Genomic DNA, 26,867 nt, shown 5'->3' with positions numbered 1-26,867 from the left:
TTAGTGTGGGGCTTGCCCTCCTGGGGGTTCTTCAGACCCCCAAGCACCGACATGAGAGCCTGTTTCAGGGTTGCAATATTCTTCTATTTTTCAATAAGTCTCTCAGTTGTTTTCCAGCAATTGTATTTCCAGCCCGAACCCCATCTCTCCTCCTGGCTGCTGTTTATAACAGAGCGACAGGTGAATAGATAACAAGGCCCAGGTGGGCCATCTACGCACCTGTCGCTGCAGGCCACGCCCCCTCCACAGTTAGCTTCAGAATAACAATGTTATTACAAAGAATAAGAGACCTATTATACTCTAGAAATGTTGGTCTTACTTAAAAATGCACGCGTTTAGTTGTGTTCAGTGTTAATAAAAAATATTATATGGCTCTTACGGAAATACATTTTAAAATATTTGGCTTTTCGGCTCTCTCAGTCAAAAAGGTTCCCGGCCCCTGATTTAGTGCATTGATGCAAAGTACTGATTATATTGATGTAAAAGGATTGATAACATTGATTTTGAAGTACCATTGAGTACATTGATTTTGAAGTACCATTGAGTACATTTATTTTAAAGTACCATTGAGTATAATGTAGTGTTGAGTACATTGATTTAAAGAAGTACTGAGTCCATTCATTTTAAGGGACCATTGAGTACAATAATTACTGATTTTAAAGTAGCATTAAGTATAATGTACAATACCATTGAGTACATTGATTTAAAATAACATTGATTTTAAAGTACCAGTTGGATGGAAAAACAAGTTGCCATCTGATTTATGACACCAAAAGACCTCCAAAGTTTACAAATAAATAGATATGATCAAAATGGTATCAATCTCATGGAGATTCCCCAAGACTTTAGACCATTTTTTACCAGAGATCAACTTTTTCAGGAACTTCCCCATTTTGTGGAGCCCGAATAGAAAACGTTCCAAAACCTACTGACTTGTTTTGGGTTTCTGGGAATCACTAATAAGCCTAAGTTCTTAGAAGGTAGATTTCTGTCCGGAACACAATACAATCGGCAAGATAAGATGGAGCCAGACCGTTTAATATTTTATACGTTAGAGAACCTTGAAGTCGCATCTTAAGTGCACAGGAAGCCAGTGCAGGTAAGCCAGTATAGGCGTAATATGATCAAACGTTCTTGTTTTTGTCAAAAGTCTAACAGCTGCATTTTGTACCAACTTTAATCTTTTAATGCTAGACATAATAAAATATAATAAGTTCAAGTAACTGAGACGTAACAAACGTATGAATAATGATCTCAGTGTCAGTGGTGGACAAAATGGGACACAATTTAGCAATATTACCGAGACGAATGATGGGTGATTTAGTAACACTCCTAATGTGTGACTCAAATGACAGAGTTGGGTCGAAAATAATACAAAGATTCTTTATCGAGTCGCTTTGTATGATTGTTTTTTTTGACAAACAATAGATGGTATTATCAAATAAGTGCCGGTGTCAAGCAGGACCAATAATCAACATTTCTGTTTTCTTAGCGTTAAGATGCAAAAGTTGCTGGACGTCCATTGTTTAATTTCATTAAGACACACCTCCAAGTGACTACAATCTGGCATGTTGGTCATTTTTAGGGGCATGTAGAGTTGGGTGTCATCAGCATAACAGTGAAAGCTAACACTATATTTGCGTATGATGTCACCTAGCGTCAGAATGTAGATGCTAAAGAGTGCAGGGCCAAGAACCGGACCATGTGGAACTCTGCACGTTACCTTAGCCTACTCCGAGGTCACATTGTTATGAGAGACGCATGCATCCTGTCAGTAAGATAGGAGTTAAACCAAGAAAAGGCTAAGTCTGACATGTTTTCATACATTCTAATAAAATGTTATGATCGACGGTATCGAAAGCAGCGGTAAGATCAAGAAGCAGCAACACAGATGACGCATCAGCATCTATCGTTAGCAATAGATCATTAGTCACTGTGGCGAGGGCTGTCTCAGTAAAGTGATTTGCCCTGAAACCGGACTTAGAGGGTTCACAGAGATTGTTAGATGCTAATTGCAAATTTTTTTGAGGATTTTTAGAGATAAGGGGAAGGTGGTAGTTTACCAGGAGGTCAGAATCGAGTTTAGGTATTTTGAGCAGAGGATGAATAACCGCTGTATTGAATGCTAGGGGAACAGTGCCAGAGGAAAGCGATAAGTTAATAATATATAACACTGACGGTCCTAATATTACAAGCAGCTCCTTGAAAGTTTCCCAGGAAGTGGGTCAAGTAAACATTTTGTTAGATTTGTCCCATTTACGAGTCACAGGAGTTCCTCCAATGTAATTTCTTCAAAAAGAGAGAGATTATTTTGGAGGGCAATACCTGTCGTACATGCATTCGTATCTGCCTTAATGGACCCGAGTTCGAGCTGGCACGCATTATATATTATTTAATCTCCTTTCAAATTAGTTGCATTTTATTTGTAAATAATTGCATAAAGTTTTTAGCCAAGTTGGTGGAGCTACTGAGAAAAGTCCCTTGTTGGGTTAGCCATGCTATTGTAATAAACAAATATTTAGGAATGTTTTTATTGAGGCGGATGAGATTGGAGTAGTAATTAGTTTTGGCTAAGGTAAGGGCGTGTTCATAAGTTATTAAACTATCACTTCATGCTTGATGGAAAACCTTAAGTGTTGTCGCACGCCATTTGTCTCTGGTTTCTTCAGTGAATCAGGGGCTACACCTTTTAGAGGCCATTGCGCAGGGCATCGTTAAAATTGTTGGTAGGGTTATAGATAGAGTCCACATAATTTGGGAATGACACCATTACCAAGGACAGTAGGTCAGCAAGAGTCGTAGTTGTGACTGCATTAATGTTGTGGTTGCTAAACCAGTGGTTATTCGTAGCTTGTTGACAATGACTTAGAACTTAAATTTTTATAAGGTAGTGATGAGACATAATTTTAGTGTATTGGAGTACCATAACATTAGAGGTATCGTATTACCGTTGTGATGCGTGGGTTCATTCATTATTTGTGTAAGACCACAGCTATCAATTATAGTCTGGAGGGCCTCGCACGGAGGGCCTGGCAGGGTATTCATACAGATATTAAAATCTTCCATTATAATTATATTATCTGCATGCCTGACTAGATCAGCAACAAACTCTGAAAATTTACTGATAAAGTCCAAATAGGGTCTCAAGGGGCGATAGTTAGCCAAATGGAGAGGCAGCGGTGTGATCAACTTCATAATAAGTACCTCAAATGATTTAGATGTATTACTTTTACTATTATTATTACTTCTATGACATCACCCAACTAGTTAAACTATATGAATTAGTATCAATGAGAGGAATACATTGAATTGTGTGTGTGTGTGTGTGTGTGTGTGTGTGTGTGTGTGTTGTGTGTGTGTGTGTGTGTGTGTGTGTGTGTGTACACAAACAATCCTATATGCAATTTGAGTAATACTAATTTTCTGCAAATGTAAAAACAAATATGAATTCTGACTAAAGAATTGGTGCCGATGGAAACTAAGAAAAGGGATTTGGGTACACTATCTGGAGTACAGGGCAGGCGAGTGGGGGATCTTATGTTCGTGGATAACTCCTCTGGCAGGGGGCTCCCCTCGTCTCTTTTAATGCACAACATAAGACACATAGCAAGAGTGGTCCTCAGGTCCTGTTGATCAGGGGCAATAGCTCCACAGCCACAGATCCACTATTAACCACTAATATCACAGTCAAAATGAAAGCTTGTTCCCATAGGCACCATAAACTGTTAATAATGTTTAGACAAAAGTGTATATTATATATACTATTATATATATTGTATTTATATAGGTGTGTGTGTGTGTGTGTGTGTGTGTGTGTGTGTGTGTATTTTGGGTATATGCATGTGTGTATGTATGTGATTGTGTGTGTTTGTGTATATGTGTGTATATGTATATATATATATATATATATATATATATATATATATATATATATATATATATATGTATATGTATATATGTATACATGTATAAATTGTATATATGTGTGTGTGTATATGTGTGTGTACATATGTATATATGTAAGTGTGTGTGAATTTAAATGTATTATATATAGACAATATATAGCAGCAACCACTGAATTGAATTATATGATATATATTATTGTATTATATATTGTATATATATATTGTATATGTATAGGGGTGGGACCTAATAAGTTTACTTCTTCCCACTCCCTTTTGAGCCAATCTTGACATCTACAAAAGATTAGGTACATGTAATGTTTTCAATGTAGGTGTAAAAATAATGTATCTATATATTTCTTTTGTATTTTATGTCATTCTCTTGTTTTGTTTGCATGACTCAAAATAAACCCATTCATTCATTCATTCATTCATTCATTCATTCATACTTAGGTTAGGCCTAAGGTTAAGGTTTTCGTTGGATATTAGTGCGACCCCCTCTACCCCTTTTTAAGGGATGTGAATTATGTGCACTTATATAGTTAGGAGGAGCTGCCTCGTTAAGTGGAAAAAACTAATCTGGTCTTAGACAAGTTTCACTGAGACCAATGTCTCTAATCACCTCATTAACTAACAACGCTTTGGGAGACAATGATCTGATGTTTAAAAAGCCTTTATTAAAGGTAGTGCGCTGTTTTGAGGCATTTTTGTTTATCTTTAGGACTGATATTAATAACGTTACATCTATTTTGCATAGTGCTCCTTATATCATTTCGATCACATCTAGAAATTGATATGATGGGGAACCTGAGATTATTTTCTTGGTGCTGCGAAAGATTTAACGCTTCGTAATTTACCACCTCATTAGAATGCATGTTCACCTCTGGCACAATCACTGCAGAAAACACATTATGTGAGACATGTATTATTCTACAATATATGCTATGTGCGCAGGAATGTTTCAGATTGGTGCTGGTCAGTTCTAGCTTAACTGACTCTGTAGTTGCCTGTGTCCGAGCTGGCTATAGTGTACTTACTCAGGTGGGACTAAAACAGTAATCTGTCTTTCTAGAAGAAGTGAGGGCGCCTTCCGGGTAAGGGTGAAGGCTGTCCCTTCTTAGCAAGCCCGGTTTGCCTCAGAAAGAAGGCCAATTATCAATGAACATTAGTCTCTGTTCTCTAACTTTTAATAAACAATTCACCCCTATACAATATCCTACCCAAATACCCTACTGTGCAATATTACCCTTCGAGTGCAATACATCTGACACTGATTGTTATTTATTACTCCGGTACTCTTGTCTTGCTCTGTATATTGTACAGTATTTTGTATAGTGTTTTGTATATTGTACAGGATTGCTTATTAATTTTATTGGGTAGAAGTCTGTTTATTTCAATTCTTATTTTTATTTTCCTTATTACCTATTGTGCAATTAATTTTTATTCCATATTTAGTCCATATTTGTTCAAGCTATCCATTAGAAAGGTACATGAAGAACAGAAGCCATGCTCACATTGTTTCTTTTGCCAAGTTGAGTTCTTGCTGTCTTTGGGGCGTAGTAGCTTCAGGACTTCAGACTAACTTAGCTTTGCTAGCTTTACTGAGATTGAAGTGAAGTCTATATAGCGCTTTTGTCTAGTGGCTCAAAGCGCTTTACACATGATCTAAGTTAGATTTTAAAACCTGTGTGGGTGGCACTTGGAGCAGGTGGATGAAGTGTTTTGCAAACAAAAGGTGTGACTAGGATGGCAGAAGCGGGGATCGAACCTGGAACCCTGCTTTACCAACCGAACAACGCTGCCCAGCAGTAGTGAACAAGTGAATGGGTGCTTTATAAGTGTGATAATACTATTACATATGTTGGAGAAATAATAAAGAAAGCTGTAAAACAATTAGAAGCACACAGATAAAACATAGCACTTAACTTTGAGCGGCGAACAGTGAGAGCTAGCTGACTTCTGGACATGGCATCAACCAAAAAGTTCCTCCTATGTTTTGACCAAAAAACTACCCGGGTGGATTTAGTTCTTTAGGAACCTTTCGGAGTTCCTCCTTGCTAGGGTGGACTTTTCTAAGCGACCAGGAACCTTTTCGGGGGCAGGCTGTGCTGTCAAAAAGCTGATTGGTTCAACACAGTTAAAGGGGAACATTATCACAATTTCTGAAGGGTTAAAACCAATAAAAATCAGTTCCCAGTGGCTTATTTTATTTTTCGAAGTTTTTCTCAAAATTTTACCCATCACGCAATATCCCGAAAAACGGCTTCAAAGTGCCTGATTAACCGTCGTTATATCCACCCCTCCATTTTCCTGTGACGTTATAGCGTGACCACACAGAAACAAACATGGCGGATAACACAGAAAGGTATAGCGATATTAGCTCGGATTCAGACTCGGATTTCAGCGCCGTAAGCGATTCAACAGATTACGCATGTATTGAAACGGATGGTTGGAGTGTGGAGGCAAGTACCAAAAACAAAATCAAAGAAGCACTAGAAGCTTTTGAGCCATTTCACAACAGACAGCGGCACGGGAGGAAGCGCGGATAAATTCGGCGATCGCCTTATATCCAACGATTGTTTGTTTGGCATTAAATGTGGGTGGAGGGAAAGGCTGGATGCAAATATAGCTACAAATGAGGCATAATGATGCAATATGTACATAGAGCTAGCCTAAATAGCATGTTATTATCGATTAGCTTGCAGTCATGCTGTGAACAAACATGTCTGATTAGCACACTCCATGTAAGTCAATGACATCAACAAAACTCACTTTTGTGATTTCGTTGACTTTAGTGTTGGAAATGCATCTGCTTTGAGTGTCGCAGGATATCCACACATTCTTGCCATCTCTGTGCCATCTTTGTCGTAGCCTAGCTGTCGTCGGTACAGTGTGCAGAACAAACGAGGGACTTTCGCATCTTTTGACCACTGTTGCAACTTGAATCCGTCTCTGTTCGTTTTGTTACACCCTCCGACAACACACCGACGAGGCATGATGTCTCCAAGGTACGGAAAACAGTCGAAAAAACGGAAAATAACAGAGCTGATTTGACTTGCTGTGTGTAATGTGTTTGAGAAAATGGCGGGTCGCTTCACGATGTGACGTCACGGGTGAAAGGTCATTGCTCCGACAGGCGAACAATTGAAAGGCGTTTAAATCGCCAAATTCACCCTTTAAAGTTCGGAAATCGGTTAAAAAAATATATAGTCTTTTTTTTGCAACATCAAAGACGCTTACATAGGTCTGGTGATAATGTTCCCCTTTAAGGCCGTTTCCAAAACTTCTCTTTTAAACACACGACCGCCATTGGAATATACGCAGCGACTTATTAATTTCTTATTTCTTGTGCATTTTTATAACAATGAAACTTGACAACGGAGAACAAGAGTACTTTTTCTCTGATGCATGTTCGTTTAATCTCTAATAAAGCTCACCAAGTCATTGTCAATTTTCAGATTCACCATCTTAGATTAATTTTACAATGCAATTTATGGAAGCAAAGAAATACAATTCCTTCATGGCCACAAGCAGGTAAACGGAGACATGCTGCTGTCTTCCATGTCTGTCTTCTCCTTAGTACTAAGGACTGCCAAACTGTTCCAAAGGGGGGGGGTTGACTTTGTCCCCTGCCTCTGGTTTCCATGGTTACTGTTCCTCTGCAATCTTATATTGATGATTATTGCCGCTCACAAATACCTCACACCATCATGTCAGGGCTTTATTGTGTGTCCCTTTATACAGTCATGGTCAAAAGTTTACATACACTTGTAAAGAACATAATGCCATGGCTGTCTTGAGTTTCCAATAATTTCTACAAGTGTTATTTTTTTGTGATAGAGTGATTGGAGCATATACTTGTTTGTCACAAATAACATTCATGAAGTTTGGTTCTTTTATTACTTTATTATGGGTCTACTGAAAATGTGACCAAATCTGCAAAACAATTATGAACCAGAATCTTATATTTTTGAGCCTAAACACAAAGAGGAGGAGCAATAAGTTTTAGAAGCCGAGTGCTAAATGGATGCAGCTTTATTGTAACACTGTCGCACCAGCAGCATCGCTAGGTGCTAAACATACAAACTAACCATAATAAACCATATTAAAACAAACACACTTACTGTTATATTTCCACTTTTGTTGAGATGCCAACCGACGGGACGCTGACAAAACTCCGTTTAAATGAAGACTCAATCACAATCCTCACTAAGTGTTAAAAAATGTTGCCGCAAGAAGTCGTTTTGTGTCTTTTTTACCATCTCTGGGATGTGAAAATTGACCAACCTGTTAGTTCATTGCCATATTTGTCTACTACCAGGTGAGATGTACATAAATTATAATTTAGAATTTACTTTTAGCAAATTTGAAATAAAGCAAAAGCAGCCGCTGGCTTATAGTGTGTCAACAACAGCAGCGTAAGCTAGCACTAACTCACTGCGATCAATGCGCCATTAAAGTAGTCCATCTGTGTTGGCGCTTATAAAAACAATATCACTCATATATGATTAATCATATTTGGTTAATGTACTTTTGTAAACGGTTGGCACTTTCTGGACGTTTATAAAGAGGGTACAATGAGCGCAACATAGGACCCTGTAGCTGTTGGCTCACTTGTTACAGTAGATACTTATTTACGATTTTGAATGCATCAAAAAAGACAAGCATACATATGTGTTCTTGTCTTAAAGAATGATTGTGAATGATAGAGAGTACATTTTTTTCCAATGTTTGTGTGTTTCCAGTATGGCTGATCTAATTACGTGGAATCTACGGAAATTGCCGAAGATATTCACAGCAGAATTTTCCAAATGGCCGACTAAATCTATGCCGTTGTGTGGTGTTTATACAGTGTTTTACGTCATTTGCGGGTGGTAAATTCAATTTGATATGGTTTACATATCCATATATATAAATGTATATGGATATATAAATGTATGTATCCATTTATATAAATGGATATGTAAATTTATATCCATTTATATATGGATATAAATATATATCCATATATTTATGGATATATAGTATATATATATCCATAAATATATATATCCATTCATCCATTCTCTACCGCTTATATTATATATATATATATATATATATATATATATATCTTGATTGGATTATCTCCTGATGATTGAGGAAGTAGTCTTGTGATTTTTCCCACACCTATATATATATATATATATATATATATATATATATATATATATATATATATATATATATATATATTTCTATGTGATTGCATTACATCCGGAGATGCTTTCTTCTTCATTCACCTTAGGTGAATGGAGCCTTGGCCAGGAGAACTTGATATCTTCAAACGGTGTCCAGCGGTCATTGGGTGTTTCGACCCTGAACCGTAACACCCTACCGCTGGTGGGCCGGCAGTGGTGGCCAAGTCACTGCCTATCTCCTCCTCCTGGCTTCCAGCTCATCTCATCTCTCCTACTCCATAACCAGCAAGAGGCTCTCTCCGCTGCCTCCCCCATCCTGCGAGCTGCTGTCTTTCTCTCCTTCCCTGTTATTCCCAAAGCTGTGAGCATTCTCCATACCGACTGGGCAGGGAATCCTCTGCAGCCGACCTCGACCGGGAACAGCCATGCCTGCCATCCTTTTCCCCTGCAGTCATTTAAAAGGTCCTGGTATTTAGCACTTTTCCTTTCAAAGGCTTGGTCGCAACCTTCTTCCCATGGGACTGTGAGTTCAATGAGAATTATCTTCTTTGCCTCTTCAGACCACAGCACCACATCCGGTCTCAGGGTTGTTTGTACAACCTGGGGGAACTGCAGCCTTCCTCCCAGGTCTACCTTCATATCCCAAGACCGTGCCATTTGCAGTAGGCTCTTCCTTGCTGATGCTGTGGTTGGTGGCTTTTCTCCCTCCCTCACAAACTGGATGGATTTTGTTTTCCCTTGTGGTTGCTGTTTCTTGCATCTCTGCTGCTCCAGGGTGTTAGCCAGTGTCTTGAGCACCTTGTCATGACGCCATCTGTATCTCCCTTGGGTGAGTGCTGTTTTACACCCTGACAGAATGTGTGCCATGGTACCCTTCTGCCCGCAAAGCTTGCATAGTGGATCCCCTCTTATGCCCCATCTGTGCAAGTTTGTTGGAGTCGGGAGTGTGTCATACACTGATCTCAGCAAGAAAGAGTTGCGGAATGGTTCCAGCTTCCACAGATCTGCCCATGTGATCTTTCTCTTAGGGAGGTCCCATTTGGTCCAGGCTCCCTGGGACGCTAGTTCCACTGCTCTTGATATCCGACCTTCCTCTTCCAGGTTTCGTACTTCCTCCTGGACCATAGCTCTTCTTTCCCTGGGTTCTGCCTTACTCCATTGTTGGACATGGGAAGTTCCAAGACCCTGTCTCCCTGTGCATGGCATCCCTATGATGTTACGTAGCCTCAATATGCTCTCAGCTTGTGCAACAGTTGTGTCAGCTGCCCACTTGCGTCCTGATCTTGTAGTGACGCCTGCGTGTCTGACGTCGTCGTCCTGGGTGTCTCTGTATGTCATTAAGACTCTGCACTTTGCTACCTTGAATTCCTCCACCACAGATGACAAGGGAAGCTGGAGCTGTCCTGATCTTATGTAGGGCCCTACTGATGTGAAGCTTGGAGGGATTCCCAGCCATTTTCTGAGGTTCTTGTTGAACTTTCTTTCCACTCCTTCTACGCTGTCATAGGGATGTCATACACTGTCAACAGCCACATGAGTCTTGGTAACTGTCCATGTTGGTAGAGCCATATATCTTAAATTTACCAGGGAGTCCTGATTTTCCAATCTTCCTCAGCCACTCCTCTGTCTGCTTCTCTGTACTGGTGATGTTGTTCCTGTCAGTAAGTGAGCTGTCAAACCACTTTCCGAGGCACTTTATAGGGTTCTCCTCAATCGATGGAATCACTTCTCCTTGCACTTGCAGCTTGAAACTGTTCGTCAATTTACCTTTCCGGATCACCATGCTCCTTGATTTGTTGGGCTTAAACTTAATTCTGGACCATGTTGCCATGTGGTCCAGAACTGTTAGCACCCGTCTCGCCTCCACATGGGTTGTGGTCGTCACGGTGAGATCGTCCATGTAACCTCTTATTGGTGGTTGTTGAATGCCTGATTCCATTGCTGGTCCTCTGGCTTCTTTCCCAGCAGCTGTTATGAGGAGGTTCATACCCATGATAAAGAGGATGAGGGAGATTGTGCATCCAGTTACGATTCCCTTTTCCAGGTTTTGCCACTGAGTTGTGAAATTGGCTGTCTTGAAACGTATCTGGATGCCCCCAAAGTAGCTTGTTATCATTCCCTTGATGTGCAGAGGGATGTGGTAATGGTCTAGTGCAGTGTGAATGAGGGCGTGAGGGATTGATCCGTAGGCGTTAGCCAGATCGAGCCAGACAACAGCCTTTGCTTGCTTTGGCCTCCCGGATCATCTGATTGAGAACTCCGGTGTGTTCCATCCAGAGAAGCTTGGTGTTCCACCTTTTTGGATAGAGGTGTCACTGTCAGTAACTACAGTTGGTCGTTACTTTTGTCAGTGCAAGTTAAAACTCTACTATGCAAAGCCAAACCCATTCATCAACAATATCCTGAAACGCCGCTGGCTTGGCTGGGCCCTGGCTCACCTAAGATGGACTGATGCAAAGTGGAAAGGTGTTCTGTGGTCTGACGAGTCCACATTTCAAATTGTATTTGGAAACAGAGGACGTGGTGTCCTCCAGAACAAAGAGGTAAATAACCATTCGGATTGTTTTAGGGGCAAAGTTCAAAATCCAGCATCTGTGATAGTATGGGGGTGTAATAGTGCCCAAGGCATGGGTAAACTATACATCTGTGAAGGCACCATTAATGCTGAAAGGTCCATACAGGTTTTGGAGCAACATATGTTGTCAACCAAGCAACGTTATCATGGACGCCCCTGCTTATTTCAGCAAGACAAGTGTTGCAACAGCGGGGCTTCGTAAAAAAAGAGTGGGGGTACTTTTCTGGCCCGCCTGCAGTCCAGACCTGTCTCCCATCAAACATGTGTGGCACATTATGAAGCGTAAAATATGACAGTGGAGACCCCGGACTGTTGAACGACTGAAACTCTACATAAAACAAGAATGGGATATAATTCCATTTTCAAAGCTTCAACAATTAGTTTCTTCAGTTCCCAAATGTTTTTTGAGTGTTGTTAAAAGAAAAGGTGATGTAACACAGTGGTGAACATGCCCTTTCCCAACTACTTTGGCACGTGTTGCAGCCATGAAATTCTAAGTTAATTATTATTTGCAAAAAAAAAAAAAGTTTATGAGTTTGAACATCAAATATCTTGTCTTTGTAGTGCATTCAATTGAATATGGGTTGAAAAAGATTTGAAAATCATTGTATTCTGTTTATATTTACATCTAACACAATTTCCTAACTCATATGGAAACGGTGTTTGTAGTAATCTACCATAAAACATACTTAATCCTCTTAGTCCCTGATGGAACATAAGGCTTCGACAATCTGCCTCCATCCGGACCTGTCTTGAGCAACATGCTGTGTCTCGCCCCAGGTTGGGTTCATCTCCTTTAGCTCAGCTGTCACCGTGCGCCACCAAGTGGTCTTGGGCCGGCCTTGCTTACTTTTCCCAGGTGGAGTCCATCGTAGTGCGCTCTTGGGGATGCGGTCTTGGTCCATCCTGAGAACATGCCCAAGCCATTAGAATCGGCGGCATTTGATCTCTAGCACCACACTGTTGCAGTTGGTCTTGTTCTATAGATGTACATTGGATATTTTCTCGGGCCAGAAGATTCAACAGAGTTTCCTGAGATATCCATTGTAGAAGGCCTCGACTTTTTTCATGTCGTAGGATGTTACTCGCCAGCAATCCGAGCCGTACACCAATACAGATTTTACATTGCTGTTGTAAAGTCGGACCTTTGTTCTTAAGCTACCATAAAAAGACCAGAATTTTACCGTAAAAATAACAGTTGTGATGTGGGAGACATTCGGACTAAAGGCCCGAGGGGTGGTTTAAAATACGCAAGGCGGGCAATGTATTGGATTCCGTCACGTTTTTTTTTGAACAAAAGTAAACGAAGTGGTGGTCCGCCAAAACACCATGGCTAGTCATGTGCAGCATACAGAGTGCAAACTATCAGAGTACGCAAGAGGCTTAGATCTTACCGCAAGAAGCAGATACGAGCAAAATTACTATGCAATCGAATCTATCCCTATATGTTATCTAAAAAGATTTGTCGAGTGATATCCAGGATTATCTGTCGGGCGAGTTCCCAGATATTTCAAGCTATTTTATGCTCCAGACGTCATTCTACACAACAAAATAGACAAAAACTTGGAAATGCATGGAGGTCTACAACTTCTTTGTGTGTGGCTGAGAAAGAAAAAATGCATTGTTTTTGCTCGGGGAAGGTTGCTTTTCATGATTTAATTTCGCAAGTCTTGCCACGTTTGTTGCTGTTGCACGCGCTGTTTATGAGTAGCGTCTTTATCAAAATGTAAAATGTAATTGTCAACATTGTGCAAGTGCTGAAAGCTTCACTTATGGTAAAAGTGTGTTTTAAGAACTCCGAAACAAAATAAAATACAAATAATATCAAGATAATATTTTAATGGGAAATACTAAACGTTAAAAGTATATCAAACAAACCTTTGACGAAGTAATTGCTGCAAACTTGTGCAGTCTTCGACTCGCTCTGCTCCCTTGGACTGGAGTGTGAGTACCTATATCTGGTCGTTTTTCGTACAATCTTCCACTCTTCCGCCCTTCTTGTTTACCATTCAATGAACTCTGTATAAACTTTTATCCATTTCTCGTTTTGAACATTCCAACAGCCTAGAACAATGGAAGCACAGGGCATTTTTCTTTGAGAAAAGCAAAATGCTACATGACAACAGACGTTCGCTGGCACACCAATTCGAGTCTCGCTTATGTAATGAGCCGTAAGTGACGTCAAGCAAATACAACCTATTAAGGCACTTTAAGCATTTCCTGTTAAACAGTTCTATATTGGCAGTTCATCAATAAAGTGGTGTTTGGAACAGCGACTCAGTATTTCCTCAAACCGCCATTTTAGCAACTGCCACAGTATAATTTCTCACTGTAAAACAATGACTGTATATTTTACGGTAAAAACAATCGAGCAGCTCAGTTGCCAGAATTTTAACCGTTATACTAACAGTGGTATTGTTTTCCTGTTTACCTTAATGCACTGTAAAACCAACAACTGTAGCTTTTACAGTAAAAAGGACTAGCTCCTTTGCTGAAATATACTAGTTTACCCAGGTTTTTGTTTTATTTTGTTTACATTATAGCACTGTAAAAACAACAACTGTAGAGTTTACAGTAAAAAGGACGAGCAGCTCATTTGCCGAAAATTTATAGTTTTCGCAGTTTTTTTAAATTTTATTTACAATATTGCACTGTAAAAACAACAACTGTAGATTTTACCGTAAATAGAACAACCAGCTCAATAAGTACAATTTTATCGTAAATACAAAAACTGTACCTTTTTACATTTTAAAATAATGTACTGTACAAACAAAGACCATAGATTTTACAGTAAAAACAAAACTGACAGCTCAGTCATCAGAATTTTACCGTAAGAATTACAGTGGTACCGTTTTCCCGTTTAAAGTAATGCATTGTTAAAAAAAACAAACAGCAGCTCAGTCACTAAAATTTTACTGCCCCTAAAAAAGTTGTATCATTTTTTCAATTTACAGAAATGCAGTTTAAAAAGTAATTACCATCGATTTGACAAAAAAAACAACTAGAAGATCAGTCACCAGACTGTTATCGTAAAAATAACAGCGGTACTGTTTTCCCATTTACAGTAATGCACTGTAAAATAACTGTAGATTTTAGGGTACAAAAACTAAAAGCTCAATTTCGAGAGGGTTTTATCATAAAAAAGAAAAGTTGTACCATTTCTTTCAATTTCCAGTAATGCACTGTAAAAACCAACTGTGAAGGGCTTCCTGCCGCCATCGTGTGGGTTGCATGAACCATTAACGAAGGACATCGCTTTGAACAGGTTTGACTCTTTGTTTTGCAATAAAGTCGCTCGCAGTGTCAGTCGGTCGCTCTTTCAGTGCCTCCTTCGCTGCTCGCGCCGGTCTCCTTTTCAGTCGCCTGCGTCTTCCTGTGCTGGTCTTGGTCGCTCCGTGGCTCTCGGTGGTTCTCGCTCGTCTGATCGTTCGTCTGGCTGTCTTCACTCCGACTCTCTCCTACTCCTTCTGCCACGATTGCTCCTCCTTCTCCCCTTTTATACAGCAGGAGGAGATGCACAGATTGAGAGCAGGTGTGTGTATTATGCACCTGGTTCCGATCGCTGCAGCGTTGCTTCAGGCGCGCCCCGCCTCTCCGTTCTGCTGCATACTCCGCCTCCTGATCACCATCTTGAGTAAGACCATGGTTTGTCCTACCCCGCTGTTGGCCCGTCGGCTCCGCCTCTCAACAGTTCTCCATCGCCAAACTCAAGCCGGGCTTCAGTCCGGTTGAGCCTACCCCCCCATTTTTTTTTAAAGGAGCGGGAAAAAAACTGCCCCGGCCGCCTGTCTTTTTTGTCTTTGCCTTTTTCTTTGTCTTCTTTGTATTTGCCTTTTTCTTTGTCTTTGTCTTTGTCTTTGCCTTTTCCTTTGTCCTCTTTGACTTTTTCTTTTGTCGTCTTTGACTTTTTCTTTGTCCTCATCATTTTCTTGAATTCCTTCAAGTATTTCTTCTTCCTTCTCAATTTCTTGAGTTTCTTTAACTTCTTTTTCATCTTTAACTTCTTCTTTATCGTCATAATTTTCCTGAATTTCTTCAAGTAGTTCTCCTCCTTTCTCAATTTCTTGAGTTTCTTCATCATTTGATTCCTCTTCTTCTTCATCACGACCAGGAGACATGGTCCATTCCAAACCCCCCCCCCAACGCGGGGCAAGTCAACGGCGAGGAGCTGAGGTGGATCTGGCGGCCGTCCTCGGCGTTGCCTCCCTATCTTTGGCCGACAGCTCGCCCTGCTGGTCTGCAGATGCCACTGCCGCCTGTCCAGCCCCGCTTTCCAGGTAGGAGGTTTCAGGCCGGACTTCATTGGCATTCCCCTTGACTACTTCTTTGGGGGGGGCACTCGCCGCCTCCCTCCATTTGGTCCACCAGTGTTTGCATAAGCTGGGAATACTGACGCTTTTCCTCCGCCAGTCTGCTTAACTTCGCGGTGAGTGTCCAAAGGAAGTCGTCCTCTTCCACCTCCAATGATCGACCTGCGTTGGGCGCCACTGTGAATGGCTTCCTGCCGCCATCGTGTGGGTTGCATGGACCATTAACGAAGGACATCGCTTCGCACAGGTTTGACTCTTTATTTTGCAATAAAGTCACTCGCAGTGTCAGTTGGTCGCTCTTTCAGTGCCTCCTTTGCTGTTCGCGCCGGTCTCCTTTTCAGTCGCCTGCGTCTTCCTGTGCTGGTCTTGGTCGCTCCGTGGCTCTAGGTGGTTCTCAGTCGTCTGATCGTTCATCTGGCTGTCTTCACTCTGACTCTCTCCTACTCCTTCTGCCACGATTGCTCCTCCTTCTCCCCTTTTATACAGCAGGAGGAGATGCACAGATTGAGATCAGGTGTGTGTATTACGCACCTGGTTCCGATCGCTGCAGCGTTGCTACAGGCACGCCCGCCTCTCCGTTCCACTGCATACTCCGCCTCATGGCCGCGATCTTGAGTAGGACCACGGTTTGTCCTACCCCGCTGTCGGTCCGTTGGCTCCGCCTCCCCACATCAACAACTGTAGATTTTAAAGTAAAAAGAACCAGAGGCTGAGTCACTAGAATTTGATCATAACTATAAAAATTGTACCGTTTTACAATTTACAGTAATGGACTGTAAACCGACTGTAGATTTTAAAGTAAAAAGAACTAACAGCTTTGTCATCAGAATTTTGCTGTAAAAGTAACAATGGTACTGTTTTCCTGTTTACGATAATGCACTGCGAAACAACTGTGGATTTTTTGGGTTAAAAAAAATACTAATTCAGTTACCAGAGTTTAAATTTACAGTAAAGCACTGTAAAAACAACAACTGTTGGTGTTACAATAAAAAGAACTAGCAGCTCAACCACCAGATCTTTATCATAAATATAAAAACTGTATCATTTTCCAATTTACAGTAATGTACTGTAAAAAAAGATGCCATGGATTTAACAGTAAAAAAACACACCTGCAGTCAATAATATAAAAATAACAGTGGTACCGTTTTTCCCGTTTGCAGTAATGCATTGTAAAAACGACAGTAAAAGTAAGATAGTAAAAAGGAAAAATGGCAGTTTAGTTCCTGTAATTTCACCACATAAATAAAAGTTGTACTGTTTTTTTCAATTTACAGTAATGTACTATAACAAGTAAAGACCACAGATTTCAAAGTAAAAAAAAAAAATGCAGCATGTTATCGTAAAAATAACAGTGGTACCAATATTCAATATACAGTAATACACTGTAAAAACAACACTAGATTTAATGGTTGATAAAAACTAGCAGTTTGGTGCCCTTTTTCCATTGACAGTCATGCACTGTAAAAACAATGATCATAGATTACTATGAATTGATTAACGTGGGGCCCGACTTTAACAATTTGACAAACTTATTCCAATGTTACCATTTAGTGGTCAATTGCATGGAATATGTACTGTACTGTGCAATCTACTAATACAAGTTTTAATTAACCAATCAATCAATGTATAAAAAACTAAAACTGGTAGATTGGTTGTCAAAATGTTAGCGTAAAAAAAGTGATACGTTTTTTTCATTTACATTTATGCACTGTAAAAAAAATTACTGTATATTTTACAGTAAACACAAATCTAGCTGCTCAGTCACCAGAACTTTACCATATTAACAACATTTACAATAATGCACTTTAAAATCCTCCTCTCTGAGCTGCTACCTTACCGTGGTAGAGGAGTTTACGTGTCCCAATGATCCTAGGAGCTATGTTGTCTGGGGGCTTTCATGCCCCCTGGTAGGGTCTCCCAAGACAAACAGGTCCTAGGTGAGTGATCAGACAAAGAGCAGCTCAAAGACTTCTATGGAATTACAACAATATGAACTCAGATTTCCCTCGCCCGGACGCGGGTCACCGGGGCCCCGCTCTGGAGCCAGGCCCGGAGTTGGGGCACGATGGCGAGCGCCTGGTGGCCGGGCCTGTCCCCATGGGGCCCGGCCGGGCACAGCCCCAAGAGGCAACGTGGGTCATCCCTCCAATGGGCTCACCACTCATAGGAGGGGCCATAGAGGTCGGGTGCATTGTGAGCTGGGCGACAGCCGAAGGCAGGGCACTTGGCGGTCCGATCCTCGGCTACAGAAGCTACCTCTAGGGACGTGGAATGTCACCTCACTGGGGGGGAAGGAGCCTGAGCTAGTCCGCGAGGTAGAGAAGTTCCGGCTGGATATAGTCGGACTCACCTCGACGCACAGCAAGGGCTCTGGAACCACTTCTCTCGAGAGGGACTGGACCCTCTTCCACTCTGGCGTTGCCGGCAGTGAGAGGCGACGGGCTGGGGTGGCAATTCTCGTTGCCCCCCGGCTCAAAGCCTGCACGTTTGAGTTCAACCCAGTGGACGAGAGGGTAACTTCCCTTCGCATTCGGGTGGGGGGGACGGGTCCTGACTGTTGTTTGTGCTTACGCACCAAACAGCAGTTCAGAATACCCACCCTTTTTGGGTACACTCGAGGGAGTACTGGAAAGCGCTCCCCCGGGTGATTCCCTTGTCCTACTGGGGGACTTCAACGCTCATGTTGGCAACAACAGTGAAACCTGGAGAGGCGTGATTGGGAAGAATGGTCGCCCGGATCTAAACCAGAGTGGTGTTTTGTTATTGGACTTTTGTGCTCGTCACGGATTGTCCATAACAAACACCATGTTCAAACATAAGGGTGTCCATACGTGCACTTGGCACCAGGACACCCTAGGCCGCAGTTCCATGATCGACTTTGTAGTTGTGTCATCGGATTTGCGGCCTTATGTTTTGGACACTCGGGTGAAGAGAGGGGCGGAGGTTTCTACCGATCACCACCTGGTGGTGAGTTGGCTGCGATGGTGGGGGAGGATGCCGGACAGACCTGGCAGGCCCAAACGCATTGTGAGGGTCTGCTAGGAACGTCTGGCAGAGTCTCCTGTCAGAGAGAGTTTCAATTCACACCTCCGGGAGAACTTTGAACATGTCACGAAGGAGGTGCGGGACATTGAGTCCGAGTGGACCATGTTCTGAACCTCTATTGTCGAGGCAGCTGATTGGAGCTGTGGCCGCAAGGTTGTTGGTGCCTGTCGTGGGGGTAATCCCAGAACCCGTTGGTGGACACCAGCAGTGAGGGATGCCATCAAGCTGAAGAAGGAGTCCTATCGGGTTCTTTTGGCTCATTGGACTCCGGAGGCAGTGGACGGGTACCGACGGGCCAAGCGGTGTGCAGCTTTAGCGGTCGCGGAGGCAAAAACTCGGACATGGGAAGAGTTCGGGGAAGCCATGGAAAACGACTTCCGGACGGCTTCGAAGCGATTCTGGACCACCATACGCCGCCTCAGGAAGGGGAGCAGTGCATCATCAACACCGTGTATGGTGCGGATGGTGTTCTGCTGACTTCGACTGCGGATGTTGTGGATCGGTGGAGGGAATACTTCGAAGACCTCCTCAATCCCACCAACACGTCTTCCTTTGAGGAAGCGGTGCCTGGGGAATCTGTGGTGGACTCTCCTATTTTTGGGGCTGAGGTCGCTGAGGTAGTTAAAAAGCTCCTCGGCGGCAAGGCCCTGGGGGTGGATGAGATCCGCCCGGAGTTCCTTAAGGCTCTGGATGCTGTGGGGCTGTCTTGGTTGACAAGACTCTGCAGCATCGCGTGGACATCGGGGGCGGTACCTCTGGATTGGCAGACCGGGGTGGTGGTCCCTCTCTTTAAGAAGGGGGACCGGAGGGTGTGTTCCAACTATCGTGGGATCACACTCCTCAGCCTTCCCGGTAAGGTTTATTCAGGTGTACTGGAGAGGAGGCTTCGCCGGATAGTCGAACCTCGGATTCAGGAGGAACAGTGTGGTTTTCCTCCTGGTCGTGGAACTGTGGACCAGCTCTATACTCTCGGCATGGTTTTTTGAGGGTGCATGGGAGTTTGCCCAACCAGTCTACATGTGCTTTGTGGACTTGGAGAAGGCATTCGACCGTGTCCCTCGGGAAGTCCTGTGGGGAGTGCTCAGAGAGTATGGGGTACCGGACTGTCTTATTGTGGCACTCCGCTCCCTGTATGATCAGTGTCAGAGCTTGGTCCGCATTGCTGGCAGTAAGTCGGACACGTTTCCAGTGAGGGTTGGACTCCGCCAAGGCTGTCCTTTGTCACCGATTCTGTTCATAACTTTTATGGACAGAATTTCTAGGCGCAGCCAAGGCGTTGAGGGGATCCGGTTTGGTGGCCACGGGATTAGGTCTCTGCTTTTTGCAGATAATGTAGTCCTGATGGCTTCATCTGGCCGGGATCTTCAGCTCTCACTGGATCGGTTCGCAGCCGAGTGTGAAGCTACCGGAATGAGAATCAGCACCTCCAAGTCCGAGTCCATGGTTCTCGCCCGGAAAAGGGTGGAGTGCCATCTCCGGGTTGGGGAGGAGACCCTGCCCCACGTGGAGGAGTTCAAGTACCTAGGAATCTTGTTCACGAGTGGGGGAAGAGTGGATCGTGAGATCGACAGGCGGATCGGTGCGGCGTCTTCAGTAATGCGGACGTTGTATCGATCCGTTGTGGTGAAGAAGGAGCTGAGCCGGAAGGCAAAGCTCTCAATTTACCAGTCGATCTACGTTCCCATCCTCACCTATGGTCATGAGCTTTGGGTCATGACCGAAAGGATAAGATCATGGGTACAAGCAGCCGAAATGAGTTTCCTCCGCCGGGTGGCGGGGCTCTCCCTTAGAGATAGGGTGAGAAGCTCTGCCATCCGGGAGGAGCTCAACGTAAAGCCGCTGCTCCTCCACATCGAGAGGAGCCAGATGAGGTGGTTCGGGCATCTGGTCAGGATGCCACCCGAACGCCTCCCTAGGGATGTGTTTAGGGCACGTCCAGCTGGTAGGAGGCCACGGGGAAGACCCAGGACACGTTGGGAAGACTATGTCTCCCGGCTGGCCTGGGAACGCCTCGGGATCTCCCGGGAAGAGCTAGACGAAGTGGATGGAGATAGGGAAGTCTGGGCTTCCCTGCTTAGGCTGCTGCCCCCGCGACCCGACCTCGGATAAGCGGAAGATGATGGATGGCTGGATGGCACTTTAAAATCAATGACTGTAAATTTTCCGTGAAAATAACTGGTAGCTCAGTGCCTTGAATTCTAATTTAAAAATAAAAGTCAAACCTTTTACATTATTGGTATGACGGTCAAATTCTAGAGACTTTGAGCTGCCATTTGTTTTTACTGTAAAATCTACAGATTTTTTTTTTTACCCTATTATATGTTCATTTACATGGGTAGACTCAATGTTTAGGGTGTAAAGCTATGTGTGGGGAAATTAGGCAGGCTTTGTAATCAAAGACACTCCAATGCAGACCTGTAAAAGTCACAAACTCACACACACATGCACACACATATACACACACACGGACGCACACACATATACACGCACTCATACACACATTTTCTAGTATTTGTTAGGTAATACCTACCTCTTTAGGACCACCCTTTCTAAATATATAAAGACTTGTATTCAAAACACGAATAATATATACAAACTGTGAAATATAAAAAAAAGCTTGTTGTCAAAATTTTGTTTGTATTATAATAAAAGTCGTAATTTTACTCAACGCAAGTCAAAATTTTACAATAAAAACTGAAAATATGTGCAATATTATGATAAAGTTGGAATTTTACTTAACAACAGTCGCAATTTTACAAGAAAAGCTTACAATTTTGTCAATTTATGAAAAGAGTCATAATTTTTCTTGACAAAAGTCACAATTTTATAAGAGCACTTTAAAATGTTGGCAATATTATAATAATATTCGGAATTTAACTTGGCAAAATGATGACAAAAGTCATAATTTCACAAAAGTCACACACAAGTCATATTTTACTCAAAAAAGTTCACAATTTTATAAGTACAACTAAAGAATTGGCAATAATGTGATAAAAGTCAGAATTTGATATGACAAGTGTCCCCATTTTGCATTATAAAGTAATAATTTTACATAAAAAGTAATAATTTTAAGAGAAATTATTGCAATATTACAGAAACAGAAAGAATATGAGACATTGTTCCCGATTCTATCAGGAAAAAAGACACATTGTGAGAAAAATACTGCTTTCAGTTAATCTTTTTTTTGTAATTGGTTGTTAATCTTCATTATTTACTTCAAGTTATTACAGTTTGTCTTCATATACACATTTATTTTATATTTTTTATACATTTTGGCCAAAGAGGGTGCATTTTAATTTATTACACACACTTGTTATTTCATATGTTGGCCAGAGAGGGAGCACTTCAAATTTCTTAGACACACTTCCATCCATTCATTTTCTACCGCCTATTCCCACACACTTGTTATTTCAAATGTTGACCAGAGTGGGAACGCTTTTAAAACCGACACAGAGTCAATTTGAAAAATCCCTGTTTTTTGGGACCACCCTAATTTTGATAGATTTCCCCACCAGGGGTGCAAATGAGACATTCTCTATTGGATGCAATGGTTTTCCTTATTGGGACCATGATTTATGTCCTCACTTGTTCTCATATGGAAGGTACTTTTCTCTGTTGATATCTCAAAAAGGGGTAGCACGGTGGAGGAGGGGTTAGTGTGTCTGCCTCACAATACGAATGTCCTGAGTAATCCTGGGTTCAATCCCGGGCTCGGGATCTTTCTGTGTGGAGTTTGCATGTCCTCCCCGTGAATGCGTGGGTTCCCTCTGGGTACTGCATCTTCTTCCCACTTCCAAAGACATGCACCTGGGGATAAGTTGATTGGCAACACTAAATTGACCCTAGTGTGTGAATGTGAGTGTGAATGTTGTCTGTCTATCTGTGTTGGCCCTGGGATGAGATAGCGAATTGCCCAGGGTGTACCCCGCCTTCCGCCGGATTGTAGCTGAGATAGACTCCAGCGGCCCCCGCGGCCCCGAAGGGAATATGTGGTAGAAAATGGATGGATGGATGGATGTCTCAATAAGGTTAGAAAACACACACACACACAGACACAAGCACACTTACACACACACACACACACACACACACACACACACACACACACACACACACACACGCACACAAGCTCGCACACACACACACACACACACACACACACTCACACACATGTACACAGACGCATGCACATATATATATACCGGTATACACACATACATATATACACAAACACGTACACACACACACATATATATATAAACACAAACACACATGCACATTTATATACACACACACATACATACACACACACACACACACACACACACACACACACACACACACACACACACACACACACACAAAAGTGTGTATATATATACACACACACACATCTTTCTACAAACACATGCACGCACACGCATACACTTATATATATCCACACACATGCACATTTTTATATACCAGGGGTCGGCGACCTTTACCACTCAAAGAGCCATTTTGACCCTTTTCACAAAGTAAAGAAAACAATGGGAGCCACATAACTCTTTTGAAATTTATAAAATAATACTGCATACAGTTTATTTTTGCTTTGTGCTAGGTATAAAACAGGGGTCTAAGACATGCGGCCCGTACCTTAATATGAAAATGTAATGTTAGTGCTGCCCGCGAGATTTATATGAATGCCGATTGAGAGCGTCACACCTACCAGCCCTCCCAATTTTCCTGGGAGACTCCCGAATTTCAGAGTAATTATTCTCTCAAATTTACACTGGTGTTCACCCATTGAACAATAATAAGGGCGTACAATGATGGCACTACCGCTAGCACCCTCTACAGCTTGTACAAATAGCTTGCCAGCCCAAATAATTGTCTGATGAGGCTATTGCAGAAACACGTCAGAGACTGCAAGGCATCCTTATTCATCAGCAATACAGGTCACACTGAAGTTGGCCGTTTAAACAACTTTAGCACTCTTACTAATATGCGCCACACTGTGAACCCATACCAAACAAGAATGACAAACACATTTCAGGAGAGCATCCGCACTACAACACAACATAAACACAACAGAACAAATACCCAGAATCCCATGTATCCTGACTCTTCCGGGCTCCATTATACACCCAGCTACCACCAACCCAACCCCGCCCACCTCAACTGACGCACGGAGGGGTGGGGGAGGGGAATAGTTAACGATACATGGGATTCTGGGTATTTGTTCTGTCATGTTTATGTTGTGTTATAGTGCGGATGTTCTCCTGAAATGTGTTTGTCATCCTTGTTTGGTGTGGGTTCACAGTGTGACGCATATTAGTAAGAGTGTTAAAGTTGTTTACATCACAACCCTCAGTGTGACATGTATGGCTGTTGACCAAGTATGCCTTGCAGTTGAGTATGCGTTCAGACAGAGGTCGCATCCAAAATGTGACCGGCCGGCCGGCACGCAGGTAGCATGGTGAAAATCCTGGCGCGATGACATGTAAAAAGGGTGTTAGAGGCGCTGTCATCACGGCACGCCCTCAAAGTTGATGTCTGGGTGAAAATAAAAAAATATCAACCCGGGAGATTTCTGGTAGAGACACTGAAATCTGGAAATCTACCGGACTTCTCCGGGCGATCTGTGAGTATGCGGCTGAGCCACATCAGAGTGGTCAAAGAGCCGCATGCGGGTTCGGAGCCGCGGGTTGCCGACCGCTGATATACACACACACACACACACACACACACACACACACGCACACACACACACACACACACACACACACACACACACACACACACACACACACACGCACGCACTTTTGTCCACAGTAAATACATGTCTTGTGTATGGGAGGCAAAAAGTCCCATCATGGACGACAACAACAACATTAACAACAACGAGGTGTCAGCGAACAAATAATAACTTTGCACTATGTTTGAAAACGATATAGACCCTGAAAAAAATGTCTTCAATGGCATAGCAATGAATTGCAAATATTATACAGATGAACAATATAATGACAGTATACAATTAAGTAACCAATTGACAATCATACATATTAATAGTAGAAGTCTGTCTGCAAACTTTCACCATATAAAGGAATATTTAAGTCAATTTATAAAACCTTTTAGCATTATAGCAATATCAGAAACTTGGATAACTCAAGAAAAAAGTGTAGATTTTGGTCTGAATGGATATGAATTTGTGCATTTGGATAGAATAGATAAAAAGGGAGGAGGAGTGGCACTCTATATTGATAAAAATCTAAACTTTATTAAAGTTGAAAATATGACATCTATCATTCAACAAGTAATGGAATGTATAACGGTAGAGATTATAAGAGAAGGAAGAAAAAATATCCTAGTTAGTTGTATATATAGAACTCTGGGATCCAAAATAGAAACCTTTACCAAAGCTATGGAAGGATTATTTTATAAATTGAATAACAAAGAAATATTTATTAGTGGAGACTTTAACATTGACTTAATACATACAAGTAGCAATAGAGAAACAGCTGAATTTATAGACACAATGCACAGTATGAGTTTGATATCTTTGATGAATAAACCAACAAGAATCACATCACATAGTGCCACCCTAATTGACAATATATTTACCAATATAATGGATGACAACTTAATATGTGGAATCTTGATAAATGATATAAGTGATCATCTCCCAGTCTTTGTGGTCTACAATTGTGCCAGTAAAATTAAAATCAAGAATGAATGTGAAACTGTCTATAAAAGAATCATAACAGAGAAAACGCTCAACAAATTCAAGAATGAACTACAAAAGCAAAATTGGAATACTATTTATGATAAAAAAGAAGTTAATACAGCTTATGAAGAATTCTTAAACACATTTAAAATACTATATGATGGAAATTGTCCAGTAGTAAATTATAAAAGGAAGTCAAAGTACGGCGAGTTTAAACAGTGGATGACTAAAGGACTCCAAAATGCCTGTAAAAAAAAAGAATATTTTATATAAGGAATTTATAGAAAATAGAACTTTAGTAAATGAAAATAAATATAAAAATATAAAAATAAACTAATCATTATAATCAGAATGTGTAAAAAAGATTATTATATAAATAAACTGGAATATAACAAGAATAATATAAGAGGTGTATGGAAAATATTAAATGGTATTATTAGAAATAAAAATGATGATAATCAATACCCACCATATTTTATGGAAAATAACAACATGATTAAGGATAAGGAGGTGATAGTAAATACATTTAATGATTATTTTATAAATATTGGACCGAAACTAGCAGAAGAGATAAAGGTAGAAGGGACAAAAATAGATGCAGCAGATTATATAAACCCAAACCCTAAAACAATGTTTTTAAAACCAGTAGTAGAAAGAGAAATCAGGGACATAGTCAAAAGTTTTAAGAACAAAACAAACAAAGATGTGGATGATATAGACATGCAAACTTTAAAGTATGTGTTAGATGGAATTAGTGTTCCATTAGCGTATCTATTTAACCTTTCATTTGAAATGAGAGTATTTCCTCAACTAATGAAAATTGCAAAAGTTGTTCCTATTCACAAAGCGGGAGATGGACACTTATTCACAAACTACAGACCAATCTCAATATTACCACAGTTCTCCAAAATATTAGAAAAAATATTTATAAATAGATTCGATGGCTTTGTAGAAAAAAATGAATTATTAACAGATAAGCAGTATGGTTTCAGGAATAATCGATCAGCAGCACAAGCATTAACAGATTTAATTGAAGAAATAACTGATAGTATTGATAAAAATAAATATACAATAGGAGTATTCTTAGATCTTAAGAAGGCTTTTGATACAGTAGACCATAGTATTCTTATCAGAAAAATGGAAAAATAT

General features: G+C 41.4%; 1 protein-coding gene and 1 long non-coding RNA gene across 12 annotated transcripts in view; one reads left to right on the top strand and one right to left on the bottom strand.

Moving 5' to 3' along the window:
* The window catches only part of LOC133551476 (uncharacterized), a 136,769-nt gene that overhangs the window by 43,842 nt on the left and 66,060 nt on the right, over positions 1-26,867 (top strand). For 2 of the 11 annotated variants that reach the window (XM_061898209.1, XM_061898210.1), the window contains exons 3-5: positions 14,833-14,922; positions 15,769-15,934; positions 16,068-16,877. The exons of 6 other annotated variants lie outside the window; for them this stretch is intronic. In XM_061898209.1, coding sequence (XP_061754193.1) covers positions 15,774-15,934; positions 16,068-16,680 — 774 coding nt within the window. In that variant the 5' untranslated portion in view covers positions 14,833-14,922; positions 15,769-15,773 and the 3' untranslated portion in view covers positions 16,681-16,877. Of the gene's footprint in view, positions 1-14,832; positions 14,923-15,768; positions 15,935-16,067; positions 16,878-26,867 lie in introns of those variants that run through there. 3 more of the 11 variants (XM_061898211.1, XM_061898208.1, XM_061898207.1) reach the window with 3 other exon arrangements.
* Positions 14,288-26,867, bottom strand: part of LOC133551479 (uncharacterized) — a 60,954-nt gene continuing 48,374 nt past the window's right edge. Inside the window, exon 3 of the long non-coding RNA XR_009806514.1 lies at positions 14,288-16,645. This is a non-coding gene — a long non-coding RNA (uncharacterized LOC133551479). The remainder of the gene's footprint in view (positions 16,646-26,867) is intronic.

The sequence above is a fragment of the Nerophis ophidion genome, linkage group LG04 (genome assembly GCF_033978795.1).
Source record: "Nerophis ophidion isolate RoL-2023_Sa linkage group LG04, RoL_Noph_v1.0, whole genome shotgun sequence".
In the NCBI taxonomy this organism is placed as follows: Eukaryota; Metazoa; Chordata; class Actinopteri; order Syngnathiformes; family Syngnathidae; genus Nerophis; species Nerophis ophidion.
Note: the sequence above shows the minus strand (reverse complement) of the source record. Positions and strands in the feature narration are given on the sequence as shown.